Source organism: Tachysurus fulvidraco, chromosome 22 (genome assembly GCF_022655615.1).
Source record: "Tachysurus fulvidraco isolate hzauxx_2018 chromosome 22, HZAU_PFXX_2.0, whole genome shotgun sequence".
Taxonomy (NCBI): Eukaryota; Metazoa; Chordata; class Actinopteri; order Siluriformes; family Bagridae; genus Tachysurus; species Tachysurus fulvidraco.
This window is the reverse complement of record NC_062539.1, coordinates 11695280-11722777: the sequence shown is the minus strand read 5'-3', so window position 1 is coordinate 11722777 and position 27498 is coordinate 11695280. Positions and strand designations below refer to the sequence as shown.

Below are 27498 nucleotides of genomic sequence, written 5' to 3'. Positions count from 1 at the left end.
TAAAAGAAATTTAAATCTTTTGTGGTGCTCAACAATCAATTGCTTTAAATAAACTGTCATGGCCAGAGTGAGACAAGGTGAAACAGTATGTCTTATTATGGCTTCTGTGAGGTTTTCTGTTACTTGATACTCCTGTAGTACTTCTTCACCACCAGACTTGGATTTTAGCACATCTTCAACTAAAAATAAAAACAAGACAATGCAAAACATGGCGATTAACACATTTCTAGAGACTCGGCAGGAAAAAAGGGTTAAGAGAATCATGTCAATCAACTTTGGTTCTAAACTGTTTAGCAATCAGTATTCTCAGTTTTTTGTCTCTTATTAGGGACCTCATCTAAGATTACAGTCAAGTCAAACAGCTCAGTTATGGAAGAAAATCAGCACAAAAATAAATAAATAAATAAATAAAAATACTAACATTAAAAAATACATATCTTGGTATTCTGCCTGCCCCATCGTGAGCCTACATGGTCATGAGGCATGTGGGAGCCTAGTGGTTCAGGTGTTAGGCTACCAATCAGAAGGTTGTGAGTTTGATCCCAGGTCCACCAAGATGCCACTGTTGAGCCCCTGAGCAAGGCTTTTAACCCTCGCTCATTTGTATAAAAAAATAAAATAAAATAATGTAAGTCACTTTGGATAAGGACGTCTGCCAAATTCTGTAAATGTAATGTTACTGCTAGCAATTATTTGATCATTCAAAGTGAACATGTGCATTATATTGTTATATGTTACATGTTATGTTAACATTATATGTTAAAGCTGTGATGATCAGAAAAACATAGCAAATCAATCAAACAAACAAACAAACAAACAAATAAATGAGCTGTGCAGTTTATTAAGTCAGGGTCATTTGCTTGTGAATGGTGCTATTTTTCAAGATGATAAAGTACTGATAAAACAGTTCAGTCTTGGTTTAAAGAGCAGCAGTATGAACTTTAACATCTGCCCTGGCCTGCTCAAACATCTGACTTATGCATCATCAAACTAATGTGGGACATTTAGAAGAGAAGTTTGAGAAGCTAATCTACAAACACAAGCCACCCAACATCTATGTTTACAAGTTTACCGGTTTATCGTGATAGCCAATCCAAAGTCGACTTATTCGCGAGGTAAGCAATCGGAAGCCTCGTTGTATCAAGGTCGAATTTTGTTCTATTGAGCATGCGCGACTGTGACAGCGTTGGGCAAGAAAGGACTTCGATGATGATTCCTACGATTGTAGCTTAAACCGTTCATATTTGTTAAATGTGTAATTGTGATTTAATTAGCATATAGAGTATTTTAGACACACAAGATTTGAGTATCCCGATGCTTCGGCAAGCTAGAAATCTTTTATCCTTTAGGTAAGTTATATGTTATTTATATATAGATGGAATATTTGTTACTTTTCACATCCCACAGTAAGATATATGTTTATGATCAGACTCAAATCAGTCAGTAATCCAGAGGACGTAGTTTTATGTGTCATAACGTTGGACTTTCTCTTTAGTTTTTGAATGGAGGTTGAAATCCAACCTCAAGTCATATTTACATTCGCAGCTTTTAATGGTATTAAAGTCTAAAGTGAGACAAACCAAGCAAAATAACTTTCTACAAAATTACTAATTTACATAAATATGTAACAGAACGAACATACACTAAGTTTAAATAAGTTTAAATATTATATATTATTATATTAGTAAAAATATTTATTTTACATAAACATGTAGCAAAACTAAATAACTTAAAATATTATGTTATTGTATAAGTAAATATATATTTATTATACATAAAAATGTAACAGAATGAACATACACTAAGTTTAAATATCTATGTTTAAATATTTAAACTTATAAAAACAGGTTAAATTTTTTTTATATTTACACTTTGTTTGTTTGTTTATTTTACACATTTATATGTTTTTAGTACATTAAAGACATGGACAGTCTTTGACACCATGATATCAATATTAAATATTATACTTAATATATGTTGCAAATATGTTCACAGACAACTACTCGCACAATAAATATTTAATTATTCTATTCATTATATCTAATAAATGTTATTTTGCCTTGTTATACAATCAAAATGATAAATTAGTAGCCATTAAATTAGTTTGACTGTAAAATGTAAAAGTAATTGCTCTTCAGAGCCTCTGGAGCTGTCAATATAACTTAGCTAGAGGGAATTGTTAAAATTTGAAATTGGTAGACAAACAAACCTGCTCACACCAGTCCAGGGATTTACTGTGATCTGTACTGCTATTATACAGTTCAACTGACAGCCACTGACTTTAAAAGCAATTACTTTAAAATTCTGATTGTTTAATTAATTTATCTTTATTGCAATCATAGGAAGGTACTGTTATCTGATGCAAGTGAGTTGATTGTCTACCAATTTGTAATGTCCGTTTCATAATGGATTGAAAACTTGCTTTCTTCTATATTGGCCTCATTTGAGTCTGACTATAACTAACTGTAAAATGGAGGCCAAATCAAGCCTCAGTTACAATCTTTTATGAAGCTAGCAGCTCTATAAACCTTCGGTGATTTGGAATGTGAATGTGTTTACGGCAGCAGGATTAAGGGCCAGTATGCATGGAGACCAAAGAGCAGCTCTGCCCCGGATCGAGCTCTGCAGTATGTGGTAGGCCAGAAGATCCATGGTTTTACCATACAAGAGGTGAGCAGTCACCAAGAAACAATTCTTATCTCATGTGGCAAACACACTATTATCACCTAGAAGTAACACGCATCTGAAAAATAGCACAATAAACTATTTGCATTGTATTGTAATTTGTGAAATGTAGCATTAAATGTTTTTTATACAGCTGCTCAGTGGGATTTGTTGTTGATATTCATTAGTAAAGCTAATATGGATGTTGCTATACTGTAACAGGTTTGGGCTAGGACTCATAGTTCCACTTCTCCTTTATGCTACAACATAGAAAGACCTAAACAATCCATTTGTCAATGAATTGTAGAAATTAAATAAAATATATATTGTAGAAATTGCTTCCTAATGGCTAATGAGTTTGTTTTTGTCCAACATACAGTATACCATCTTGCACTAGCACTCCTCTCTGTGTATAAATTAAATAAATTATGAACAAAGTATGTTGGAAAAAATCTTGATGTGCTCTTATTATATGAACTATTACAATTGATGTTGTAGGACATATGGGGGTAGGCCAGATATTGTAATAGTGTTGAGCTATATGAGTTATATGATTCTAATATAATATATGTATATATATAGTGTTAGATGCCTTGAGACAAGTGTTAACAGAAATAAGGGGGTTTATTGGGTGTATTGAAGTTATAAAACTCAGTACTCAGAACTCTGAGAATCTGAGAAAAACAAGAAAAAGGGAACCTGTCCTTTAGGCGAGAACAGAGGAATTTAGGCTTAAAATACTATGCATGTGCAGGCCCAGTCTGGACAAACAAGACAGACTGAGATCATAAGTCTAGCAAACTTAAGGAGTCAGCATAAACAGATCTCCACATATATGCAAAACAACATTATAAAATGCAAAAGCTTAGCTTATGTAATAATGCAGTACTTTTACTAACCAGATAAAAAATCTAATTGTAAGTCGAATACCACTAATATATAATCCAGTTGATTTGGAACCTGATGTTACTGTAATCAAGAAAATCGTATCCTAAAATATGATCATAAAATGTCGTATGTCATAATCAGACTAAATCAGAACTCCTATATCATAGGTGATGGTAGGTGATTGGGGATTGAGTATCATCACTGATCTGATCAGTTTATATGTTTGTTATATGTAGAGATGTGATTAATCCAGTGTAGAGCAAATGATTTATATGTGATTGTCAGGGAAATAATACACAACATACACATAGTATAGGCGTACAATACAGGTAATCATAGTAATCATACAGGTAATCATGTATTATAGGTACAATACAGGTAACAACAGTTTTGTCAACGCAGCATATTTTTAATAATAATGCAGAAGTTCGGCGGGAACAACAACGGGCCAGACTTAATTTTCGGTAAAAGGGCAGACTTGTTTTTCGGGGAAATGAGGCAGGGGAGCCACGGGCAATTCTGTAATTCTGTAGTGTCAGGAGAAAAGTCAGACGGGTCAGGTGGTTTTACCCCTGGTTGGAGTCTCGTTGCCTGGTGTGCACTGTGCCAAGGTTTGATCTGCATGGTCAGCCAGTGACACATTGAATTGCTGTAGATAGGGCAACTTGGACACTGGCATGCCCTCTTTGAACCATTGTTGCGTGTCAGCTTTATGGTCGGGTCTTCATTAGCGATCATTTGAAGACTTCGGCAAGAAGGAATTAGTGTTGGGTCTGTGTTGAACTCAGAATTTGCACTGACCCATTAGTTCCTCGGGAGCTCTTGGTTGCACAACTTTAAACTGTTGTAGAAAGGACATTATTTACATTTAAATTATGTACTGTCCGGTGTCACCAAAATGAGGATGGGTTCACTTCTAAGTCTGGTTCCTCTCAATGTTTCTTCCTCATATCATCTCACAGTTTTCTTTGCCAACATCACCTCTGGCTTGCACATTAGAGATAGGGATAGATGTTAGAGATGTACAGTACAGATTTTATTCTGTTTCTATACTTCTGTAAAGCTGTGTCGAAACAATGTGAATTGTTAAAAGCGCTATACAAATAAATTGAATTAAAATTGAAATATATAGAGTTTAGACTCAATATCTGCTTATACAGGTGAAACTATGAAAGTCAGAATTTTTTTTAGGGAGCATTGTTTCTGGATTCTGTGTGTTTGTACAGGTAACTCCAGTGCCCGATCTGTTCCTGACGGCAGTTAAACTCAGTCATGATGTCACGGGAGCTCAGTTTCTACATGCTGCAAGAGATGACTCTAATAACCTCTTCAGGTGTGTATGGCTGTGTGTGTTTGCATGTCAGTGCCTATGGGTGTGTGCTTCAATTTGAATCTGTACTTTTGTATCTTTTGTGCATGTTTGTGTCTACTTTTGCTAGGGCTGTTAGTTTCACAATTCTGTCACTGTGATGATTATTTCACTGTCAACCTTTTAAAAAATGCAAATGGTGTGATCATACATAGTGTGATACATGCAAATATTGTGATCATACATATTGACTTTGTACCGTGTTTATTTAGTGCCTTTCTTCACTGGTTGTTCAGACTGCAATGAAAAACATTATTCTATCAAATTTCTTATTCATTATTCTATCAAAAGAACTTGGATTTGCTGATAATAACTAAATTAAAAAACATTATATTTGGCAAAGCGGTGCTGTGCTAGTTAACCACTCTCTCTTCCAGTTTTTATGACAACATAACAGTTTAAGAGAATTTAAGAGACAGTTTAAGAGAATTAATAGAAAACTCATTCTTAAAAATATGTACAGAAGTGCCAAAAGAGTTAAATTAGCTTGAACATTTCAGTAATATTATGCAGACGTTCTATATAGTGCCTTTAAAACTCCTTGATTTTTATGATCGTGACATACAGGTGCATCTTATGAACCAAGTTCAGTTATTTCAGTAATTTAACTCAAATAGTAAAACTTGTGTATTATACTGTATAAATTCAGTACACACAGAGTAAAGTTTAAGTCTTTGGTACTTTTAATTGTGATCATTTTGGCTCACATTTAACAAAAACCCACCAATTCACTATAACAAAAAATTTGAATACTTTATAAAACCAATCAAAAAAACAGTTTTAGAAAATTGTTGGCCTTCTGGAAAGCATGTTCATCTACTGTATATACTCATATACAGTAAATGAACCTTTTGCTTTAATTACTGCCTCAATTTGGTGTGGCATGGAGGTGATCAGTGTGTGGCACTGCTGAGGTGGTACAGTATGGAAGCCCAGGATTCTTTGACAGTGGCCTTCAGCTCATCTGCATTTTTTTGGTCTCTCATTTCTCATTTTCCTCTTGACAATACAAGTTCAGGTCTGGTGAGTTTGCTGGCCGGTCAAGCACACCAACACCATGGTCATTTAACCAGCTTTTAGTGCTTTTGGCAGTGTGGGCAGGTGCAAAATCCTGTTGGAAAATGAAATCTTTATAAAGCTGGTCAGCAGAAGGATGCATGAAGTGCTCTAAATTTCCTGGTAAATGGGTGCAGTGACTTTTGGTTGTCAAGAAACAGTGGACCAACAACAACAGATGACATTGCTCCCCAAATCATCACAGACTGTGTAAACTTAACACTGGACTTCAAGCAACTTGGGTTATGAGCTTTTCCACTCTTCCTCCAGACTCTAGGACCTTGGTTGCCAAATGAAATCGAAAACTTTCTCTCATCTGAAAAGAAGACTTTGGACCACTTTGTCCAGTTCTTCTTCTCCTTAGTCCAGCTAAGACTCCTCTGACGTTGTCTGTGGTTCAGGAGTGACTTAACAAGAGGAATACGACAACTATAGACAAATTCCTTGACATGTCTGTGTGTGGTGGCTTTTGATACATTGACCCCAGTCTCAGTCCATTCCTTGTGAAGTTCTTGAATCGATTTTGCTTGACAAGCGTCCCAAGGATTGGCTGTGCATCTTTATCTTCCACACTTTTTCCTTCCACTCATCTTTCTGTTAACATGCTTGGATACAGCACTCTGTGAACAGCCAGCTTCTTTGGCAATGAATGTTTGTACCTTAACCCTCCTTGTGAAGGCTGTCTATTATTGTCTTCTGGACAACTGTCAGATCAGCATGTCTTCCCCATGATTGTGTAGCCTAGTGAACCAAATTGAGAGACCATTTTGATGGCTCAGGAAACCTTTGGAGGTGTTTTGAGTTGATTAGCTGATTGGCATGTCACCATATAAAATTTTTTTGAGATTGGTGGGTTTTTGTTAAATGTGAGCCAAAATCATCAACGTTAAAAGAACCAAAGACTTAAACTACTTCAGTCTGTGTGTACTGAATTTATACAATACACAAGTTTCACTATTTGAGTTTTCCATGACATTCTAATTTAGTGAGATGCATCTGTATAATTGCCTGTATAAATATACTAATTCATGGCATCACCCCATTAAGCATTAGGCTTTGTGGTCCATTTGATTTTAAATAAGGTAAATAACTAGATTAGATTTAAATCTATAGTCATTGTGCAAAGTACATGTACATAGACAATGAAATGCAGTTCATAAGTCTTACATTTACAATAAAAAAATAGATATACAGCTATGAGGGTGATATGAACAGGGGGTAGTATTTATTATAAATAGGGATATATGTGACCTATATGTGTATGTACAAACAATGTTCAGTGGTGAAGACATGTCAAAAATCTATCATGAACAGGATATACATATTTAGATATATACATATAATTAGTTTTTGCACTATTATATTTTATCCATAATCTATTCTGTTTATACAAGTTATGTTAAGCAGAGATGCATAGGGCACAAGCAGTATAGTAAAAGTAAGTAAAAAATTTTATGCAATTTTATGAGGGGAGATTTTTAGGTCTTTGGGCATATGTTTGCATGCATGTTTTCATGTACACTGTACTACTTATCGTTGTTTCCCCCAAGTAAAATAATTTAAAAAGTAAATGCCTAGGCCAGTTATTTCAAGTAGCTTATAAGCGATTTTCTTTTTTTATTCCTGTGTGTTTTATTTAATGTCATGCATATGTTACATTTTATTTATCCATTTCTACGTATTTTCATTTTGTGTCTGTTCAGTGTACAATTCCGCACCACACCTATGGACAGCACGGGAGTTCCCCACATCCTAGAACACATGGCTCTGTGTGGCTCTCAGCGTTTCCCGTGCAGAGATCCATTCTTTAAAATGCTGAATCGATCTCTCTGCACCTTTATGAACGCCTTCACAGGTACTGACAACCCAATGTCAACGTCACACACCTTCAGTGTGTGTCTGAGGGTGTTAAGTAGCCTTAGAAGATAAGGTGCATGCTTTATATAATACTAGGAAGGTCTATAAATTTTGTTTTGGTATATTAAACTTGAATAAAAAGGTAAGATCACTACTTTGTTGTGATTAATGATATGGATAAAATTGTTTGCTCTACAGTAATGTTACATTCGTGGGGGCACAGTGGCTTAATGCTTAGCATGTTTTATAAGTTACATAGGATGTTTTGGGCAGAGATAATGTAATTAACCTATACAGAAAGAGACCAAGGGATAAATACCTGACTATTGTGATCATATATGCAGGTTGAACATCCAATTCCTCATTGAGAAGCCATAGTTGTTTGAGTGTGACACTGAGGATAAGATGAGGTTGAGGTGTAGAATTAGACATTTCACTTTTATTGCCATATTAGTGAGGATACTGGCTACATAAGTTATGTATGATACTGTTGTGTTTCATAACCTCATCCAGCCAGATCCATAAGTATTTTTACAGCAATACAATTTTGCTATTGTATGCCACTACAATAGATTTGAAATACTGTTAAGATGAGATGGTTTAACAAAAAGATTGCATTAACTGTTTGGGAATAACAATGTTTTTCATAGTCAATCCATTTTCAAAGGATCGCAAGTAATTGGATAATTGACCAATAAACAGGTTCTTGTCCAGTTGTGGTCTGTTTCCAATATTAGTACATGATACATTAAAAGTCTGGAGGTGAATCCAAGTGTTGAATTTTTGCTGTTTATGGGAAATCTCAATATGCAGATAGCAAAAACCTTTGGAGTGACCAAATCAGTAAATTGGTATGTCCTTAAAAAGAAAGAATCCACCATTGAGTTCAGCAACTCTAAAAGGCCTGGAAGACCATGAAAGTGGAGGTAAACTACAGTGGATGATGGCAGAAGTTTTTCCTTGGTTAAGAAAAACCCCTTTAAAACATCTAGCCAAGTGAAAAACAAACTGTTATGGCATTAGCATGTAAGGCTGCCAATGAAAGCGGGCCACTTGTCTTTATTGATTGTGACTGCTCATAGTAGTAGAATTATTTCAAAAGTGTATAGAGCTATGGTTTCTGCTCCGATTCAGTCAAATGCTGCAAAAATTATAGGGTGACACTTCATGATACAAATGAATTATGACTTCTCATGATTAGCTTCTTAATGTAATAGAGCATTATCTATTTTAATGTGTGTGTACTTACTAAAGTGTGTGTAGGTTTGGCATGCAGAGAAAAAGAGAGACACTAACTAAACTGTCTTCTGTTCCACAGCTAGTGATTATACAATGTACCCATTCTCCACTCAGAATGCCAAGGATTTCCAAAACCTTTTATCCGTCTACCTTGATGCCGTTTTCTTCCCCTGTTTACGAGAGCTGGACTTTTGGTATATACATAATAAGTATATTATGTACAACAGTATATACTGGGCATATTAATCAACTAGTCTGTTCTCTGTTTGTGTGAATTTTGTGTCTGTGTTTTCCAGGCAGGAAGGCTGGCGTTTGGAGAACGAGCATCCAACAGACCCATCGTCTCCACTGATGTTTAAAGGAGTGGTTTTCAATGAGATGAAAGGAGCTTTTGTGAGTCAACTAACATTATTACATACTACAGAAATATTGGCAAAATGATTGAATTATATGTATTGTTTACACAAATATCATGTAAGTATCAGATGATGCAAATGGTGTGATGCACTATGGGTAGAACCATGATGCACTATGGGAAGACAGCTTTACAGCTCAGACCTGTAATGCCAGCCATTATTATCTGTTATTTGGCTATATCAAGTCGAGACAGTATAACTGAGGCCCTCCAGTTGCAGAAAGGTCATGTGTTGGCTTAAAAAAAACTACATTATAGGATGTCATGTTTGTGTAGCAAACCCAAAGAAATCAATCAACTGTGCAACTGTAGTTTCGACATCCTCCATGTACAGCAGTAGGTGTGGTGGAAGGTTTAGAAACAGACACTGCAATACTAATGCAGATATGCTAAGACAAAAAAAAGCAATACAGTGTGGTAAGAGAAATCAGTTCATCAAATTGCTACATGGTTTTAAGCAATCTGTATTACAAAATTCTAACGTGTGTGTGTGTGTGTGTGTGTGTGTGTGTGTGTGTGTGTAGTCGGATAATGAACAAGTGTATGCACAGCACTTGCAGAATAAGCTGTTACCTGATCACACGTACTCGGTGGTGTCAGGAGGTGAACCTCTCGCCATACCAGACCTCACATGGGAACAACTGAAATGCTTTCATGCTACACACTACCATCCCAGCAACGCAAGGTGAACACATACTCATTCTCTAACATGGCAGATGTTTATCCATGTAGTCTGGCCTACACACAATAAACTGGGTTATGAGGGAAAAAGTCTGTGGTTAATCTCATACTAAAAAAAATCACACACACAAACATTATAATATAAGTGAAATGCTTATTATGACTATCCATTGGCACAAAGATAGAGTTTACACAAACAACTCTTAACATTGAATTAAATTGGATTAAAACACTGTCGTGTTTGGTTCTTCTAGCAAGACAAAGATCCAAAGGATATTTAGCTCTCTGTCACCTGACTTAGAAAGCCTGTGAGGACCTAGGAGTCTGGATGATAATACTCCTTTATTTAACTAGGTGAGTCAGTTGAGAACCAGTTCCCATTTACAATGATGACCTGACCAAGAGGCTCTAAAAACTAATACAATACACAAACACAGCTATAAACGATGACATGTAAAAACAAACAAAAAACTAAAAACAAGTACAGTGATCGTGAGTTAGTGACTAAGTGAGTGAGTGTATATTTAAAGGAAGACAGCGATATAAATGAACTAAGCTTAAGAGTGAGCTGTAGATGATTCCAATCATATGCAGCAGAAAACTGAAAAGAGCATCGAACAAAGGACGTACAGACTTTAGGAATGCAGAAATTAAAGAATCGGCTAGAGCGCAGATTACGACTTGTATTATAAACATTAAGAAGGGACTGTAAATACAAGGGAGTTTTACCAATAAGAGTTTTATAAATGAACAGAAACCAATGGGTTTGTCTGCAAGAATGAAGAGAAGACCAATTCAATAAAGAATACAGGAGGCAATGGAGAGTGTTAAATGAAGCTCCGGTCACAAAGCGGATTGCAGCGTGATCGATAACATCCAGTTTATGAAGGAGAGTTTTTGAAGCGGACCTATAAACTACATCACCATAATCCAATATTGGAAGTACTGTGGTTTAAGTATGATCCTTGTATGATCTGGAGTATATCCTATATCATATGAGCTGAGATATGAGCTCTTCTCAGAGAGTTTTTCCTTGCCGTCGTCGCATGTGGCTTGCTCATTAGGGATAGGAATAAATATATAGTATTTGAAATTTATATTTTTAAATGAATTTGAAACTTTAATTGTATGTATTAATTTATTTATTTTTCTTCTTATTTTTTCTTATTAATATAATATATATTTATTTATTTCTCTTTTCTGTTTCCATACTTCTTTAAAGCTGCTTTGAGACAATAGGAATTGTTAAAAGCGCTATACAAGTTTGAATATGAATTTGAATATATCTGAATTTGAATATGTGGCCTTAACAATCAAACCAATGATATGTGAAGAGAACAACATTGATTATCTTGTTACAGTGGCACATGGTAAAAGTGCCCTTACTAACCCCATGTCTACGACTGAAAGCACATACAATGGGCATGTGATTATCAAAACTGGACCATGAAACAGTGTCAGAAGTTGTGCTTGTCTGACTCGATTGGAATTCACATTGATGAGCTACAAAGGTTATGACAACTAGATTATCGAAAAAGTCTAAAGCGAAGAGAAATAAATTATCTGCACATGATCCAAAACATACAGGCTCATTAGTTACATGCAGTAGAGATACTGTTATGGCCTGCTTCTATAACAGACTCAATGATCTTTATTGATGTAGCTCATGATGGTAGCAGCAGAATGACGACTACAGAAACGTTCTGTCTGCCAGTTTACAGGAATGCATCCAATCGTTTTGGAAGGAGTTTCATCATGCATTAAGACAATGACCTAAAGTCCTGGCCCAGAATCAAAAGACTTCATCTGGGTGGAAAAGTGGTTTTAGATTCTCAAGCTTAACTGGCATTTTTGGTTTTAATACTTTAAGGTGACTGGTTTTGCTGATGCACACATCCCGACTACTAAGCCCAGCATCACTGCTTTGCTAACATTCTGTTTTTGTTTAACAGATTTTTTACTTATGGTGACATGCCATTGGAACGGCATCTGAAGCAGATTCACGAGGAGGCTCTGAGCAAGTTTCAGAAAACAAAAATAAACACTGCAGTACCAGCGCAAAGCCGATGGGACCAGCCAGTTAGTCACACTCTCAGACATACACACACGGACACATGCCACACGTGCCTACAGAAATGCTCAAATATGAAAGAAAGCAGTTTTGCACTGACATATAAAGCACATGATTAAGGATTGATGCTGTCTCATTTGTTTAGAGGGAAGCTCATGTGAACTGCAGTCCTAATACTTTGGCTCCAGATCCAGCTAAACAGAGCACACTGTGTGTCAGTTACCTGTTGTGTGAGTAAGTATACACATTTAAGTATGAGTATGTATAAGTCATCAGTAATATGATACAGTTTTGTGAAAAAGTGTTGGCCCCCTTCCTGATTTTTTTTTTTTTTGCACGTGTGTCACACTTTAATGTTTCAGTTCATCAAACAAATTTAAATATTAGTCAGAGATAACACAAGTAAACACAACATGCAGGTTTTAAATAAAGGTTTTTATTATTAAGGGAAAGCAAAACCCACTTGGCCCTGTGTGAAAAAGTGTTTGCCCCCCCTTTTAAAACATAACTGTGGTTTCATACCTGAGTTAAATTTTTCTAGCCACATTAATGTGTGACACAAGTGCAAAAAAAAAAAAAAAAAAAAAAATCAGGAAGGGGCCAACACTTTTCCACACCACTGTATTTAATAGTATAAGTAATCTATTTTGTTGTAGGGAAAATATCATTAAAATAAAATACTGATTTGTTTCCCGTGTGTGTGTTAAATACAGCATCACAGATCCATTTGAGGCTTTCACTCTGAGCTTTCTGTCTTCCCTGATGATCTCTGGCCCAAACTCTCCATTTTATAAAACACTGATTGAACCCAAGATTGGCACTGACTTCTCTTCTGTAGTTGGGTAAGCATACAAGTCAATATCCATTTTTTGGTTAGAACTCGAATTTTTAAAATTTTATGCACAGTTATGCTGGTGTTATCTATTGTATCACACAGGTATGATGGCAGTACCAGGGAGGCCTCCTTTAGTATTGGCTTGCAGGGCACAGCGGAAGAGGACACAGAGAATATTAAGCAGATCATTAGCCAAACCATCGATGATGTCATAGAGTAAGCATTGAGTGAAATTGCTTTGAATATGTCTATTTTTGCAGCAAAACACTGAGAACTCCTGTGCCAAGTGAAGGTGATGTCAAGGAATGCAAAAACTACTTCAACGCTTTTTAGGTTTCTGTATCAACTATTGTGTGTCATCTCTACATTAACCGTCTGTTAAGATGGATCCAAGGAATAACCCTGATTTTAACCCACAAAATGCTGCAATATTGGAAATAAACTAAAAATCACTTTAAGTGAATCTCGAATGGCATTTTTGGGGACATATAGTCATCTTTATCAGTTTACATGTGGGATGTGGTAGTCTAGTGGTTAAGGTGTTGGACTACCATTGGGAAGGTTGTGAGTTCGATTCCTACGTCCACCGAGCTGCCATTGCTGGGTCCATGAGTAAGGCCCTTAACCCTCAATTGCTCAGTTATATAAAAATGAAATAAAAATGTAAGTCGCTCTGGATAAGGGCTTCTGCTAAATGCTGTAAATGTTCATGTCCATATTTTAGGTCTGTAAAGCTTTGAAAAGCAACATTGTGGGTTTTTTGTTTGTTTTGTTTTGTTTTGTTTAATCAGTCAATTTGTTCCTGCTTTACTCTTTATTAGCTTGTTGAGGATAGTAAAACTAAAACTTTTGATTAAATGCCACTTACACTGTCTCCAAATATACTAATAATTCTGTAATTATCCTAGAGGACATGGGTCCAGAAATGCAAGTCTCCCCAGTTACACTACCAACAGGGAGGGTGAAAGCTAACACGTGCTTGCTTTGAGACATGTAAAACTACTATTGCATTTTTTCAAACTGCTACTTATGCCAAGTCACAGGGAAATGTAACACAGTAATGGGAAAGATTCATTTCCCCTTTTCTGCATAACTCAGCTTACAGATAACAACTGCCTAGTGTCACTATGACTGACAGGATAGAGAGAAATATCATCCCTCCAGTATTACTTTCTCGGCTTCTGGCCACAGATGACTGTCTCATTGCTGGGATTTGAAATTGTGATTTCTTAGTGCGAATGCCTATCTGTTGAAGATATGAAACCGTATAGTATTTTACTTTTAAATTGCTGGAAACACTGATAAAGGGGACAAAAACTTTATGGGACCATCAGCTTTTTGGGACCATCAGCTTTTTGGGACCATCAGCACTTGTTTTGAAATAGATACTAAAAATGAATGAGAGATTTAAAATCTCACTATGATGTGACCCAAATTTGACTGTGATTGAGCACAATTTGTAGATGTACACTATGTCTCAGAGCTGGCTTGTCTACATGTACATTCTCTCCAGGTATAGAACAGGAGAATAGTGTCAGACCAGCAGTGTGAGCCATGTCATTGCAGCTTTATTATGTAGCGATCAGCCTGAGTGATGATATGATAAAGGTCCACAGGTCCTTTTGAAATTTTACAGACGTAAATAGTATTTAAATAGCCCCATTTGTGCATGTATGGTTCCTTAGGTTCATAACTTGTTTAATATATGTAGTGCCAACAACTTTTTTTTAGCAGTTTCATTTTGCATTTACTACCCAGGCACATGCTAGGAACTTTATGCAAATGTGCATGCTTATGCTTGCATGCCAGGTTTATGACTCTGACTATTACTGTAAATACAAAGATGTTTTAGACCTAATTGTTTGGTTGTGAATGGTTGCAGGACTGGGTTTGAAGAGGAGCGAATTGAGGCATTATTACATAAAATTGAGATTCAGATGAAGCACCAGTCTACCAACTTTGGCCTGGCCCTTGCCTCTGTGAGTTACATGTTCCATATATACACATACATGATTGTACACTGCTGTTCACTAGATGTTGTAAATAATGTAAATGCTCTTAAATAGAATGTTCAGTACCCTGCACTTTCATGCACATTTCACTTCAACTTAATATAAATATATTTTAAAATATCATTGCATCTTTCTAGTATATTGCATCTTGCTGGAATCACGAAGGAGACCCGGTGCAATTGCTGAAGATCAGTGACACTGTCTCTAGGTTCAGACAGTGTCTGCATGACAACCCTCACTACCTACAGGACAAAGTCCGGCACTATTTTAAGGTAATGTGCACATTAGACAATATAGTATCTAATGATGACATTCAATAACCACATGGGAAAAAACCTCCCAGCACAGATTTGTAGATTTAGATTTAGAGACCATGTACTGCTCCATAAAACTGTGTGGTTGCTGACTGATGTTATGAATGACAATTTATGCCCTTTCATTTTTATTTACTTGCCTAATATATCCCACTACTTGACAGGTGCTAATAAGAATGAGTGTTCTTTATTTCACCTGTCATTGTGTGTTAAGGGTGTGTGTTAAGGGTGTGTGTTAAGGGTGTGTGTTAAGGGTGTCTGTTAAGTGTGTGTGTGCCCATACTAACTTTACAGACAAACTTGTATAAACTTTAACATTAATAGATATTTGTGGAGAGTGAGGCTAATGCTTGTTACAGAGTGACTGATTACAGTTGGTGTTTCAGGACAACACACACAGGTTGACCTTGTCCATGAGCCCAGATGAACAGTATCTGGAGAAACGGAAAAAAGTGGAGCATGAAAAACTCCAGCAGAAAGTACAAGACCTCACTGATGTTGACTACAAAGCTATCTATGAAAAAGGTACAAACCAGAATACATTTTCACACAGACCTGTATAATTGTCTTCAGTATCATCCAGAACCTCCTTTAGTGGTTCACATTCAGGGTAAGCAATTTATGACCTACTGTATAAAGTTCACAGGGAAATTCAAGAAAGCTCCTTATTCCAGATATGCAAATTACCTGAAAGTAGTTCACACCTCTGAGGATGCAAGATTTGTCTAGAGTAAAATCCAACAGGACTGGATTTTTCTGTAGTGAAAATAAATGATAGAAAATATGGACTGGAGATGAACGTAATGTGTTGCAATGCAATGTAACATCTAAAGTGGTTATTAAAACCAAGATAAATCCTGTCATAACCTTTTTCAAGTGGCACAATTTGACTCAGAATTTCTTCCCTCCAAAAGCATGTTCACTGTGATATTGTTTAGGCATCTCGTGTTAGGCCCTCTTCAGGTCACCCAACATATTTTCAATTGGATTTAGATCTGGACTCTGGACCATTCCAAAACATGTATCGAGTTTTGGTAAAGCCGTTCCTTGTCGAACGTGGGTGTGCTTCATTCAGCACATTGTCATTCTGGAAGGTGAAATTCCTCTTCAAGTTTTTTAGCAGAAGCCTTAAGTTTTTGCACCAAAATTGACCGGTATATGGAGCTATTCATTCCTTGACTCCTCCTCTATACCTTATTCATTTTTATTAAATCTAGTTCCCGCTGAAGAAAAGCAGCCCTTCTTTTAATGATGTGCTGTGTCTTTATGGGTAAAACATTAAAAAAGCTTTGATATTGCCCCTCTCCCTCATAGTGCAGACATATGAAGAATTCTGGAGATTTACATTTAGGGAGCGACTGATACTTGACAGAATTGCATTTCTTTTTCATGTTGCTGTAGACCTCTATGCAGCCTGTATTTGTGACAATTCTTAGTGCAAAGAGTTTCTCAATGACACGAAATTCTATGAAAATTCTTAGAAATGTGGGTGTTTTACTTTAAAATTAAAGAGAAGATTAAAGATCCTTCATATATTAAAGATCCTTCATAAAGCATTTTAAACCTTAAAAGGTCTCACAAGGTCAAAAAGTATTTGGAGTTTTGAGGAGGACTTTTAGGAGGCTTAAGAGTTTCTTTAGCAGAGGAGAAAATGGCCGAAAGTTGAAGAGGGAGAAGAAACGTATTGTGTATGATATTTAATAACGATGGTGAGTTAATAAGATGCTACAGATCAGATAATGTAGATCACATTTACATTACATTTGTCAGATTTGTAACATACAGATGTTAGCGGATCTCTAATATGATTGGTCACAAACGTAATCCCTACACTATATAACCTCAAATATCTTAACATCCAGACAAAGTGAAGGCTTTTAATAGACCATATTTAAAAATCTTTGAGATTATTCTTAGAATCTTTATGAATACGGGCCCTGGTTTTGTAAAAAAAAAAAAAAAATGTAGGGGTTTGTCCTATTCTTACTAAGGTGTCTGTTGTGCCATATTTTCTCTACATCTTGATTATTGTCTTGTATGGGATTTATTTTTGTAACACTATTTTAATTGATATTTTTCAACAATGAGATATCTTGCTGCTTCGTAATCTCTTTGTGGATTGTGCAGTCAAATGTTACCAAGAAGACATCGGAAAAATCTTATGGGAAAAGCTGTACTTTATTTGTGTTTAGTCAGTCACTTTAATTGATGGAAGGTATATACTAATTAGTATTTATCATGAGTTTGAATGTGATTTGTTTATTCCGAACACTGCCACATTCCTAAGTATAAAAGGGCACGCACACCAATGTGACCAGTTTATTGTACATTTTTCATTTTTTTCCCAAAATGATTAATGGTTGGAATTTCACATAAAAGTTGGAAAAGGTTCTGCCATGATTTACCTTGGTTTTATCTTTTTTCCACAACAAAAACAGGGGTGTGTAGACTTTTTATATCCACTCTATGCCTGAGACCAAAAAAATGACAAAGGATATATCTGTATATAATGAACATGTGCTTAGTAAAATGAGCATGAACTAATATCCAAAGCTCATTAGAAAATAATGATTGTGACTTATTAACATATGATAACGGAATCAGTAGTGTCACAGTATCTGGAATTAAAGTGTCCAATTTTTAATGGAGCCTATATTGGCATTTATTTATCTTACGCCTATATATTGCAAATGTTGTTTCATAAAGCCCTTAAAACTTATCAGTGATGTTACCTTTCTTTTAAGATAAAAAATGGTAGCTTTGGTTTGCTCCATGTGTGATCCATGATTTCAGTTTCAATATTTCAAAAAAAATTGTCTTAAAGTCAGGGGCTTCCCCCAAGCGCTCTCTCTCTCTCTCTCTCTCTCTCTCTCTCTCTCTCTCTCTCTCTCTCTCTCTCTCTCTCTCTCTCTCTCTCTCTCTCTCTCTCTCTCTCTCTCTCTCTCTCTCTCTCTCTCTCTCTCTCTTTCTGTGAGGTATGGTAGTGCAGTAGATAGAAACAAAGGTATGTTGGCAATGCTGCTCTTTACCATCCAATTAAATTTTATTCTTATAGCACATCCGTAGCTGCACTGATGCCCTACATCTGGTTGGAGACTCACTGAACATAGACCTGCAAAACCAACCATGTCAATAGCAGTTAAAACCACTGCCCTGGCCCTCTATGTTGTATTCTCAACAGCAGTCCCATGTATCCCCAGGTGGGGCCATCCTCAGCAGTAAAGAATGGCCTCCAAGTGGTGACGCTCCAACCAGAAGTAAGGCATCAGGATGGATCAGGCAGGTCCAGAAAGCAAAAGCACTCAGGAACACTGGGGTACCACGGAATACCATGTTCCAACATAAGCAAAACTGGAGGTCTAGCCCCCACCCATTATGCCTGTTTTGTATATAGATCACCAACCATTCACAATATTTCTTATTAATAGCAGTAGTCCAACCACTCATCATCCTTCTTGGACAGCATTCTGTCTAACGGCTGCAACATTAACCACAAAATCCACAACCAGATAAAACAAGCCTCTGCAGCCTTCAGAAAACCGATAAATATTCTTCTACACACATTCTGAAGTTGTTGCCAGAAGAAAAAAAATAGTAAGAGCATGGGGCATGTTATCAGGGAGTGTGGAGCTCACCAGCCATGGCTTCATTTGGGCTGCATACGTAGATTCATGATGTCATTTGTGATCTTAGATTCTGTTTATCTGTTATGTCCATATTTGGGCTTAACGAAGTATTTAACTGCTTATACATTTTTATTTCCATGACCAGATGTGGAAATATCTGACAAGCTTTCTATTTTTTGTCTAGTGTGACTGTTGCTCTAAAACATAAGCTTGTTTACTCAGTGTTTTACCCAAATCAAGAAATGCAGCTGACAACAATAGCATCTAATATTTATATTTTACTCACACTTACTCAGCTAAAAGATTGACTTACTGTTTTGTCTTTGTGACATTCTAGAAAAGTCACACAACCAGAATCTATTATAAACTTGACTTTGAGTGCTTCTGAGATCATTTACATCATAAATGTATCATAAATCGGTTCATTTAATTGACGTGATACAGTTTGGTGGTTTTCTTTTTTTATCAGTTAGTTAGTTACAACTAGTTGAACTTCATTATACTTCGATTATACTATTATATTTCAGGTTTACAGTTGCTCGCTGAGCAGAACAAAACTCAGGACACTACCTGCTTACCTGCTCTAAAGGTGTCTGACATTGAACCCACTATACCACACACTTCTGTACAGATGGGTACTGCAGGTAAACAAGACCAGACACATGCAACACACATTTTATCAAACTATCATATGTGCCTTTTAGTTGTATAAAGACCTCTGTTAGTTTCTTTAGTTTAATTATTTTTTTTATTTATTTAAATCTATTCATTTAATTAGGGCACAAGCCTCAAGGGAGAAAACTAAGGTAAAAAGAATAAAAAGGACACATAGACATGAATAAAGTAAAAATAGAACATATAGGGCATATAGGGAAATATGGTGGAACTTGCAAATAAATAGAAAAATAAATATATCAAAAATAGAGAAGGTTGGATCTGAATATGTTACAGTGATGTGAATTCATTAGTTGAAAAAAATGTTTGTATTGTGTATTTGCTCCGTTCCCAATCACACCCTTATAAATACTTCTATTATGGGGATTATTCAAGATTTAAACCAAATTTAGTCTGCATGATATCAAATAATTTAGCAAAATGGATATTTTGATATCTTAGGCAGTGTTGTCACACTATAGAAACAGGACGTGTGGCGTAATTGCACTGTGCACTGGGTGCGTATTCATTTTCAGTGATGAGGATAGTCATGCACATGTCAGTATTGGCTCATGAATACACCCTTGTGCTTGGGCCCACCAAGTGTTCTGTGCATCTATATTTTATAATTATTTTACTGCATTTATTGAAGGTTAATTACAATAAAAGTCAAAATTCTGAATGCATACTGTTTTTATTACTACTTTAAAAGCAGACAGACGTATCATCTTCAATTGTTCTTTTCCAGGAGGAGTTCCCATTCAGTACTGTGAGCAGCCCACTAATGGCATGGTGTATTTCAGGGCTATGTGTAACCTCAACACCCTGTCAGAGGACCTGAAGATCTATGTCCCCCTTTTCTGCAGTGTTATCACTAAGTGAGACTTAAAATAAGTCATAGCACTTTTATTGCTATTAGAGATGGTGTTATATGTCATATTGCATGAACCCTGTCATAGAGGGAAGGAGTTGAGGACAAGTGATGGCATTGTTTGTGAAAGTAAAGCTCTAAAATATATTATTATTCACTGATCAGTGATGGCATTAAAACCACCTACCTAATATAGTGTAGATCCCACTTGTTCCACCAAAGCAGCTCTGAACGGTTGAGGTATGGATTCCACAAGGTCTTTGAAGATGTGCTGCAGTATCTGTCCATGGAGGATATCACACTGCCTTCCACTAGTTAATCTCAGCAAGGTCTTTTTTCCAGATAACTGATGCACATTCTTCTGGCTATGCACACGATGTAAAAAGAAAAAAGTTTTATCAGACAGAACCACGTTCTTCTTTTGCTGTAAGGTCCAGTTCTGATGCTCACATTGTTAGGTGCTCTTGGCAGTAGATGGTGGTCAGCATGGGCATGTAGACCCATATCATACAAGCTGCAGTGCACTGTCTGTTCTGGCACTTTTCAATAATAGTCAACATTATATTTTTCAGGAAATTGTAATACAGTAGCTCTTCTGTGGAGTTGATCCAGGCAGGCATCCCACAAGAGCTGCCATTCTGGAGATGTTTTAACTCAGTCTTCACAATTTGGATGTTTTGAAAGTTGATCAGATCTTACATGAGTTATTCTACAGTATGTTGTTCACCTGTCACCGTGGTTTTAATGTTATGGGCTGATCAGTGTGTAGTTACATAATATAGATTATAAAAATAAAAACCGTGTGTCGTTGATTAAAGAACCATTGGTTACTCTATTGTGTTCTTTAGTAAATTCGGTTTTATTTTAGTATCTAAAATTATGTGAGTAAATATTGTAAATCAATGTTTAGGTGTTATGTGGAAGTTATTGTTCAGCTTGTTTTTGGTATTTTTGTAATCTCAGGTTGGGCTGTGGGAAACTGGACTATCGGCAACAGGCCCAGCAGATGGAGCTGAAAACCGGCGGCATGTCGGTGACTCCGAAGGTCATAACAGACACATGTGACCTTGACATGTATGAACAGGTAAATGTATAATAAAGTAGTATGTCTATGAAGGAAACAGGCATAATGATATAGAACAGAGCTATTCAAAATGTTCGGATCCTGATTTTTTATTTCTTTTTTGGGGAAACCTCCAAAATCACTAAATTAGGAAACTAAGTAATCAGTATCCTAAAATGAAAGGAGAATAAGTTTGAAACTAGGTATAAATCCAATAATGTAGGACAGCATTCAGATATACATGATTCTCACAGGCTCACAAAGATTAGAGATTCTTCAGATCTCTTCAGAGAGACAGTTGGTTTGAACTGTAACAAGTTGTTTTTCGAAGGTGTAAATTTATCTAGAATTGTTTCAGAGATATTTGATTTGGTCCCTTGATAAAAAAAAAAACCCAACAGATTATTAATTTTTTGTATAGTTTTAAGTTTTTAATTTGATTCATTGTGAATGATGTTACCAAAATTTGGTAAAAGTCTCTTTCAGACACTTTTAATAGAAATGTTGAATCAAAAAATTATAGAATGGGACAGTACACTCACCAAGATGGATGGAAACAGAAAGTGGGGTAATGAAAGAATCTCCACTACCTGTTTCAGTGTTGCTGATGACAAACTAAGGACTAGAATGGTCGAGGAAACAAATCCAGGGATTATCCTATCATTTAAAACAAAGACAAGTGTGACAAAGAAAGAATGTGGGTTTGAAGTTACTTTGAGAATATTGAAATGCTTTTAACACTGATTTGTCCCAAATAGAGTAGACGACATATTCTGAATTTGGGCTAAGCAAGGAGGGTGAAATACAAAGGTCTGAGTCATTAAAGCTAAAATATGGGCTTAACCAAAATGATATTTATAAATACCTTGAAGTAAGACATTATATTAATTGTAACATTAAATGAGTACCAGAAATTGCATATACAAATAAACATTTTAAAAAATGGGGGAAAATACAAAACGTGCTAATTTAGGGATGCCTTCTCTAGCACTGATGGCAGAATTATTCATTAATAATATTCTATTAGCAGTCAAACTCAACAATGTCCTAAGCACATCTGAAACTGAGCTAAAGCTAACTGAAACTGTACAGAAAGTGTTTGACTAGATTGGGGAATCTTTACCTCTGAAGCACAATATGCAGATGCATGAATCCAGGTACCCAAACTTCTTTGTGTCAGCAGTTTAATCTGGTGGATTTTTGCTAGTCTTTTTTTGTAGCTTTGATTTAGTTTAAGTGATCCTGTGCCCACGGACATGAGTGTAACGTGTGTCCTGCTGCTGTATACATACTCCTTTGCATGAGTGACTCTCTATAAGTGTCTTTAATACAAAACTGATATCCGTTCATGTCTATGTACATTAGAGTTATATCTTTACGTAATCATTATCTCTAAACTGTTATGGCTATTTGTCTTACAGGGCATTCTCCTTACTTCATCCTGTCTTGAGAGGAACTTGCCTGATATGTTCCACCTTTGGAGTGACATATTTAACTGGTAGGTATCAGAGAGTGAATAGAAACATTTTTAAATATAAAAGTTTTCAATTTTAGTTTGATGTTATAAGAGATCTATTTGTGTTCTAGTCCTCATTTTGATGATGAGGAGAGGCTGAAGGTGTTGCTGATGTCATCAGCTCAAGAGTTGTCCAATGGGATTTCATATTCAGGTCACGTTTATGCGATGACACGAGCAGGGCGCTCGCTCACACCTAGCGCTGATCTGTACGAGACCTTCGCTGGTATGGATCAGGTAATTCAGTACCAGATAATATCGAGCATACTTCATATCACCTCGTGTATTCTGCATGACAAAACATTTACATTACAAGGGTTCAGTTGCAATTACTTAGGATATCTTTAGAAACTTGTTTAACACGAACCCACAACTGTAATGCAGAATTCTATCTGCACTGTTTGATATTTGTTTGCAATGTAGCATTTATGTGTTTTCTCTCAGGTAAGCTTCATGAAGAGAATAGCGGAGATGCCTGATCTGACACCGGTTTTAAGGAAGCTACCCAGAATAAAGAGACACATTTTGAATCCAGATAATATGAGGTGCCAGTGATTTTAAATTATAAACATATTCGCTAAACACAAGTATATTTGCCTGCTACATTGGGAAGACAGCCTCAAAATGTTCTTTCTTTGAAAAGTTCATGTACTAAACACTACTATACACAAAATGTCCAAAACATCTACACCTATGTTTCATTTTACACCCAAAACAAACATTTCAATGACCAAGTATTAGCTTATTGTTCCCCAACAAGTCTCAGAAACCCTCAGGGAATCACATAATCTGAGCTCAAGGTTCCAGTGTTTATAACACTGGATAATATTTTGTAATAATATAGAAAGGATGCCCTGCTTTAACTTTTAAAAAGATTTTCTCAAATTGCAGAACAATGCAGGTGCTGCAACTATTCAATTTTGTCGTTTAATTACCCATGTAAGGTGTGCAGTTAACGCAACTCCTCAGAAAATGACAGAAGCCGCAGATGAGCTGGAGAGGTTTGTGCATGGTATATCCTCTAAGAAGAAGGAGCGGAAGTCTGTCAAAGCAGTTGTTGTTGAGGTAAATTACCAGACCTGCCTGTCTGAGTTAATGCTCTAAAATATAATTCGTTTACTGCCATGAAATTGGTTTGAGTGTATGCACTTCTATCCAGAGACCATTGGATCCTCAGGCTCCTGCTCAGTCTGTTGCTAGTCGTTACCTTGTCTCTGTATGTATATTTATATTACAGTACTTTATTCAGCATGTATTACTCTTTATTTCTCTGTACTCTTTTTTTATACGGTGTTTGTATTTTCATTTTCATTTCTCCTTGGGTTTTTAGGAGGCTTATTTTAAGCCATGTCAGATGAAGACTTATTACGAATTTCCCTTTTCTGTGAACTTTGTCAGCGAGTGTGTGCGCACTGTCCCCATGACACACGTGGATTATGCCAGGTATAAAACACACATACATAGTGTGCTGTGACTATTCAAATAAATGTCTTAATAGTTTGTATACACATTGCTTGTTCTCTTTTAGTCTGTGTGTTTTAGGAAGGATGATGAGTGCTAAGTTTCTACACGGAGAAATCAGAGAGAAAGGTGGGGCCTATGGAGGAGGAGCAAAAGTAGGAAGAGATGGTCTGTTTGCCTTTTACTCATATAGGTAAGAAAATGAAACGGCTGCTATACATGTTCCGGCTGTGTGTGAATTATGCTATGGTCTTCATGGCAGCAAGTGGCAATTCAATTTACAAATAAAGAGAATAAACTAAGTGTTCCTGTCCTGGTGAAAAAGTATGCAGATTTTATTTATTTATTTATTTTTTAAATAACGACTGCTAAATGCAAGTGTAATAAAAATAAGCAATTGAAACTTGCCAGTATATTATATCCATATATTACGTACAGAACTCCATGTATATTACACTGTTTATTTTAATAGGAATGCATTTATACCTGTTCATTTATGTAGTTATTCAGTCATTCACAAAATCACTCTTTGTACCTATGGAGAGCAGAAAAGCATTTCAGCCTACAAAAAAATTGTACCTTGTGGTAAATGGACAACAGCAGCAGAAGATAACATCATTTTCTAATCTTGTCCACAAAGAACAGGAATCTGAGACTGTTGCAGGCAGAGGCTCGCCAAAACTGGACAGTTAATGATTAGAAAAATGTCATCTTGTCTTTTTCTAGTCTTCAACCTACCTTTTTTTTTTTTTTTTTTTTTAAATTAATTAATTAATTAATTAATTATTCTTTTTTTTTTTCATTTGTTTCTTATTTTACAATTGTCATGATCACAAAGCAGCTTTATAGAAATATCTAAATTTAGAACATTAATTTAAAATTTGAAAATTTATCCCTAATGAGTTAGATGGGGTAACATTGTCAAATTAGTCACTGAGCATTTGATGGCTTTGTGAGGAAGTTTAAACTATACTGAACTCAAATCGATGATAAGTGTTCCTGTGCTAAGTGATAAGTGTTCTCAAATGCTCCTGGCTGGACAAACCCTCTTTAGTTTTTAGTTTCAAGAAGGACATTTTTTAGAATTACACTTTTCTGTGTCACCTATATGAAGATGGGTTCCCTTGGGTTGCCAGGTTCCTCTAAGGGTTTCTTCCTCATATTGCCTCAGGGAGTTTTATTCATGCCATTGTTGCCTCAGTCTTGCACATTAGGGGTAAACTGTTGCCACATGATTGGGTAATTGGATAAGCGTATAAATGAGCCGGTGTACAGGTGTTCCTGTTAAAGTGACTAGTGCTCATATGTATGAGCCGTACACAGGCATATACAGTCTCTAATCACAAGAGCAGAGCCAAAACTGACTTTGTTGTCTTCTCAGTTAGTAAATTCTGGCCTCACATTCAAATGTATTTTTAATTTCTCTGGAAATGGCAGAAGGCAATTTTTTATTTAAATGCTACATGAAAGGTCATTTATAATTGTACCATAATAGAATTTAGCCATAACAGCAAACCCATTAGTATGTTATGCACATATAAATGATAGGATTCCAGCTCACAATGTCATCAAATTGCAGTCAAAAATTTTCAGTGCGGCTTAGTTTGACTTGTCTGGTGTGTGATTATATGCATACTTAGACCCCATCAGATCCGACATGTAACACCTGAAAGAGGTTTGACGGTTTGCATGTGATACTTTTTTCACCTGCATTTTTTCATTTTCTTTAAACCCATCAGCACTAAATGCCTGTTTCCTAACTGGTAATAGTTTAGTTTTGGGGACGATGCACCTGATGTCTATATGGCTTTCAATATAATCATATATTTTGTAAATAGAGCTATACCACAATGACACTTGAAATCTTTGTCAATATATGTACTATATATGTATATTTTATTATTTTGAAAAACTAATGTTTATGCATAATTGTCTTACCAGAGACCCTAACTGTTCTCAGACACTGGAAGTGTTTCGCAGTTGTGTGGGTTGGGCTCAAGATGGTAGGTTTACAGAACAGGATGTGGATGAGGCCAAACTGTCCGTCTTCTCCGCTGTAGATGCCCCAGTTGCTCCATCAGACAAAGGTCAGCCATTTCACACAACTTTTTTTAAATCGTTGCTTCTGGGTTATTGAGGGTTTTATAAAAAAAAATAGATTTAATAATTCAACATTAAAAATAAAATGCTTTTTAATTTTATTGCTATTTCAAGTCTATGCTATGCTATTTTTACTATGTCTAAAGGTCTCCCTTTGATGTGTTGTAGGTTTGGAGCTTTTTTTGAATGGGATTACTAATGAAATGAAACAGGCTCACAGAGAACGACTCTTTGCTGTCACACACAAAAGCCTTATTGATGTGGCTAACCGGTAAGGCAATGTTGAATAAAAATAAATAATAAAACAACATATATATGGAACTTCCCTATCAGTCAATCCTGGACACTGTTAAAATGTAAATGCATAAAGAGTTTTGCAACATGTGTGCAGGTATCTTGGCACTGGGCAGAGGACACGTGGATCTGCAGTTTTGGGTCCTGAAAACGAGAGTATTAAAAAGGACCCATCCTGGGTTGTGAAATAAGCACAACAATTTTGTGCTTCAACATTTACTAAGAACATCAACTATGATTACATATACATCAACAGTGAGATGTGAATTACTATATTTTGCACATTATGTGACTAAATTATGTGCCCTACATGTCACATGTAAGAGCTAAAGTATTTAATAGACATGATTTATTACTTGATGTGACTCCTGAAATGATGTGTAACCTTTTGTCCTTTCAAACCTGTCCATTTGTGTGCTAATATTGATGTTTCTTAAGCCAAAACTGTTGTCATATTGCTGTGATCTGCCCTTATGCTTCTTCCTACCCAAATAAAGACGCTTTATTAATAA

The 27498-nt window shown here is 36.0% G+C and overlaps 1 protein-coding gene across 2 annotated transcripts; it reads left to right on the top strand.

The window, feature by feature from the left end:
- The first annotated feature begins 1160 nt into the window (after nucleotides 1–1160).
- On the top strand, nucleotides 1161–27498 carry pitrm1 (pitrilysin metallopeptidase 1). 2 transcript variants are annotated; one of them, XM_047806300.1, is made up of 27 exons: nucleotides 1161–1349; nucleotides 2568–2670; nucleotides 4779–4885; nucleotides 7681–7832; nucleotides 9153–9267; nucleotides 9370–9466; nucleotides 10013–10173; nucleotides 12122–12248; nucleotides 12386–12474; nucleotides 12954–13082; nucleotides 13178–13291; nucleotides 14958–15054; nucleotides 15225–15359; nucleotides 15788–15926; nucleotides 19555–19671; nucleotides 20430–20559; nucleotides 21516–21636; nucleotides 23037–23113; nucleotides 23203–23368; nucleotides 23576–23676; nucleotides 24076–24196; nucleotides 24291–24347; nucleotides 24462–24574; nucleotides 24660–24785; nucleotides 26534–26679; nucleotides 26861–26963; nucleotides 27084–27498. In XM_047806300.1, the coding sequence occupies exons 1-27, from the start codon at nucleotides 1315–1317 to the stop codon at nucleotides 27175–27177; spliced, it is 3072 nt and encodes a 1023-aa protein (XP_047662256.1). In that variant the 5' UTR covers nucleotides 1161–1314; the 3' UTR covers nucleotides 27178–27498. The 2 variants fall into 2 exon arrangements, with proteins under 2 accessions (XP_047662256.1, XP_026993687.2); XM_027137886.2 differs by having other exon boundaries at nucleotides 2565–2670.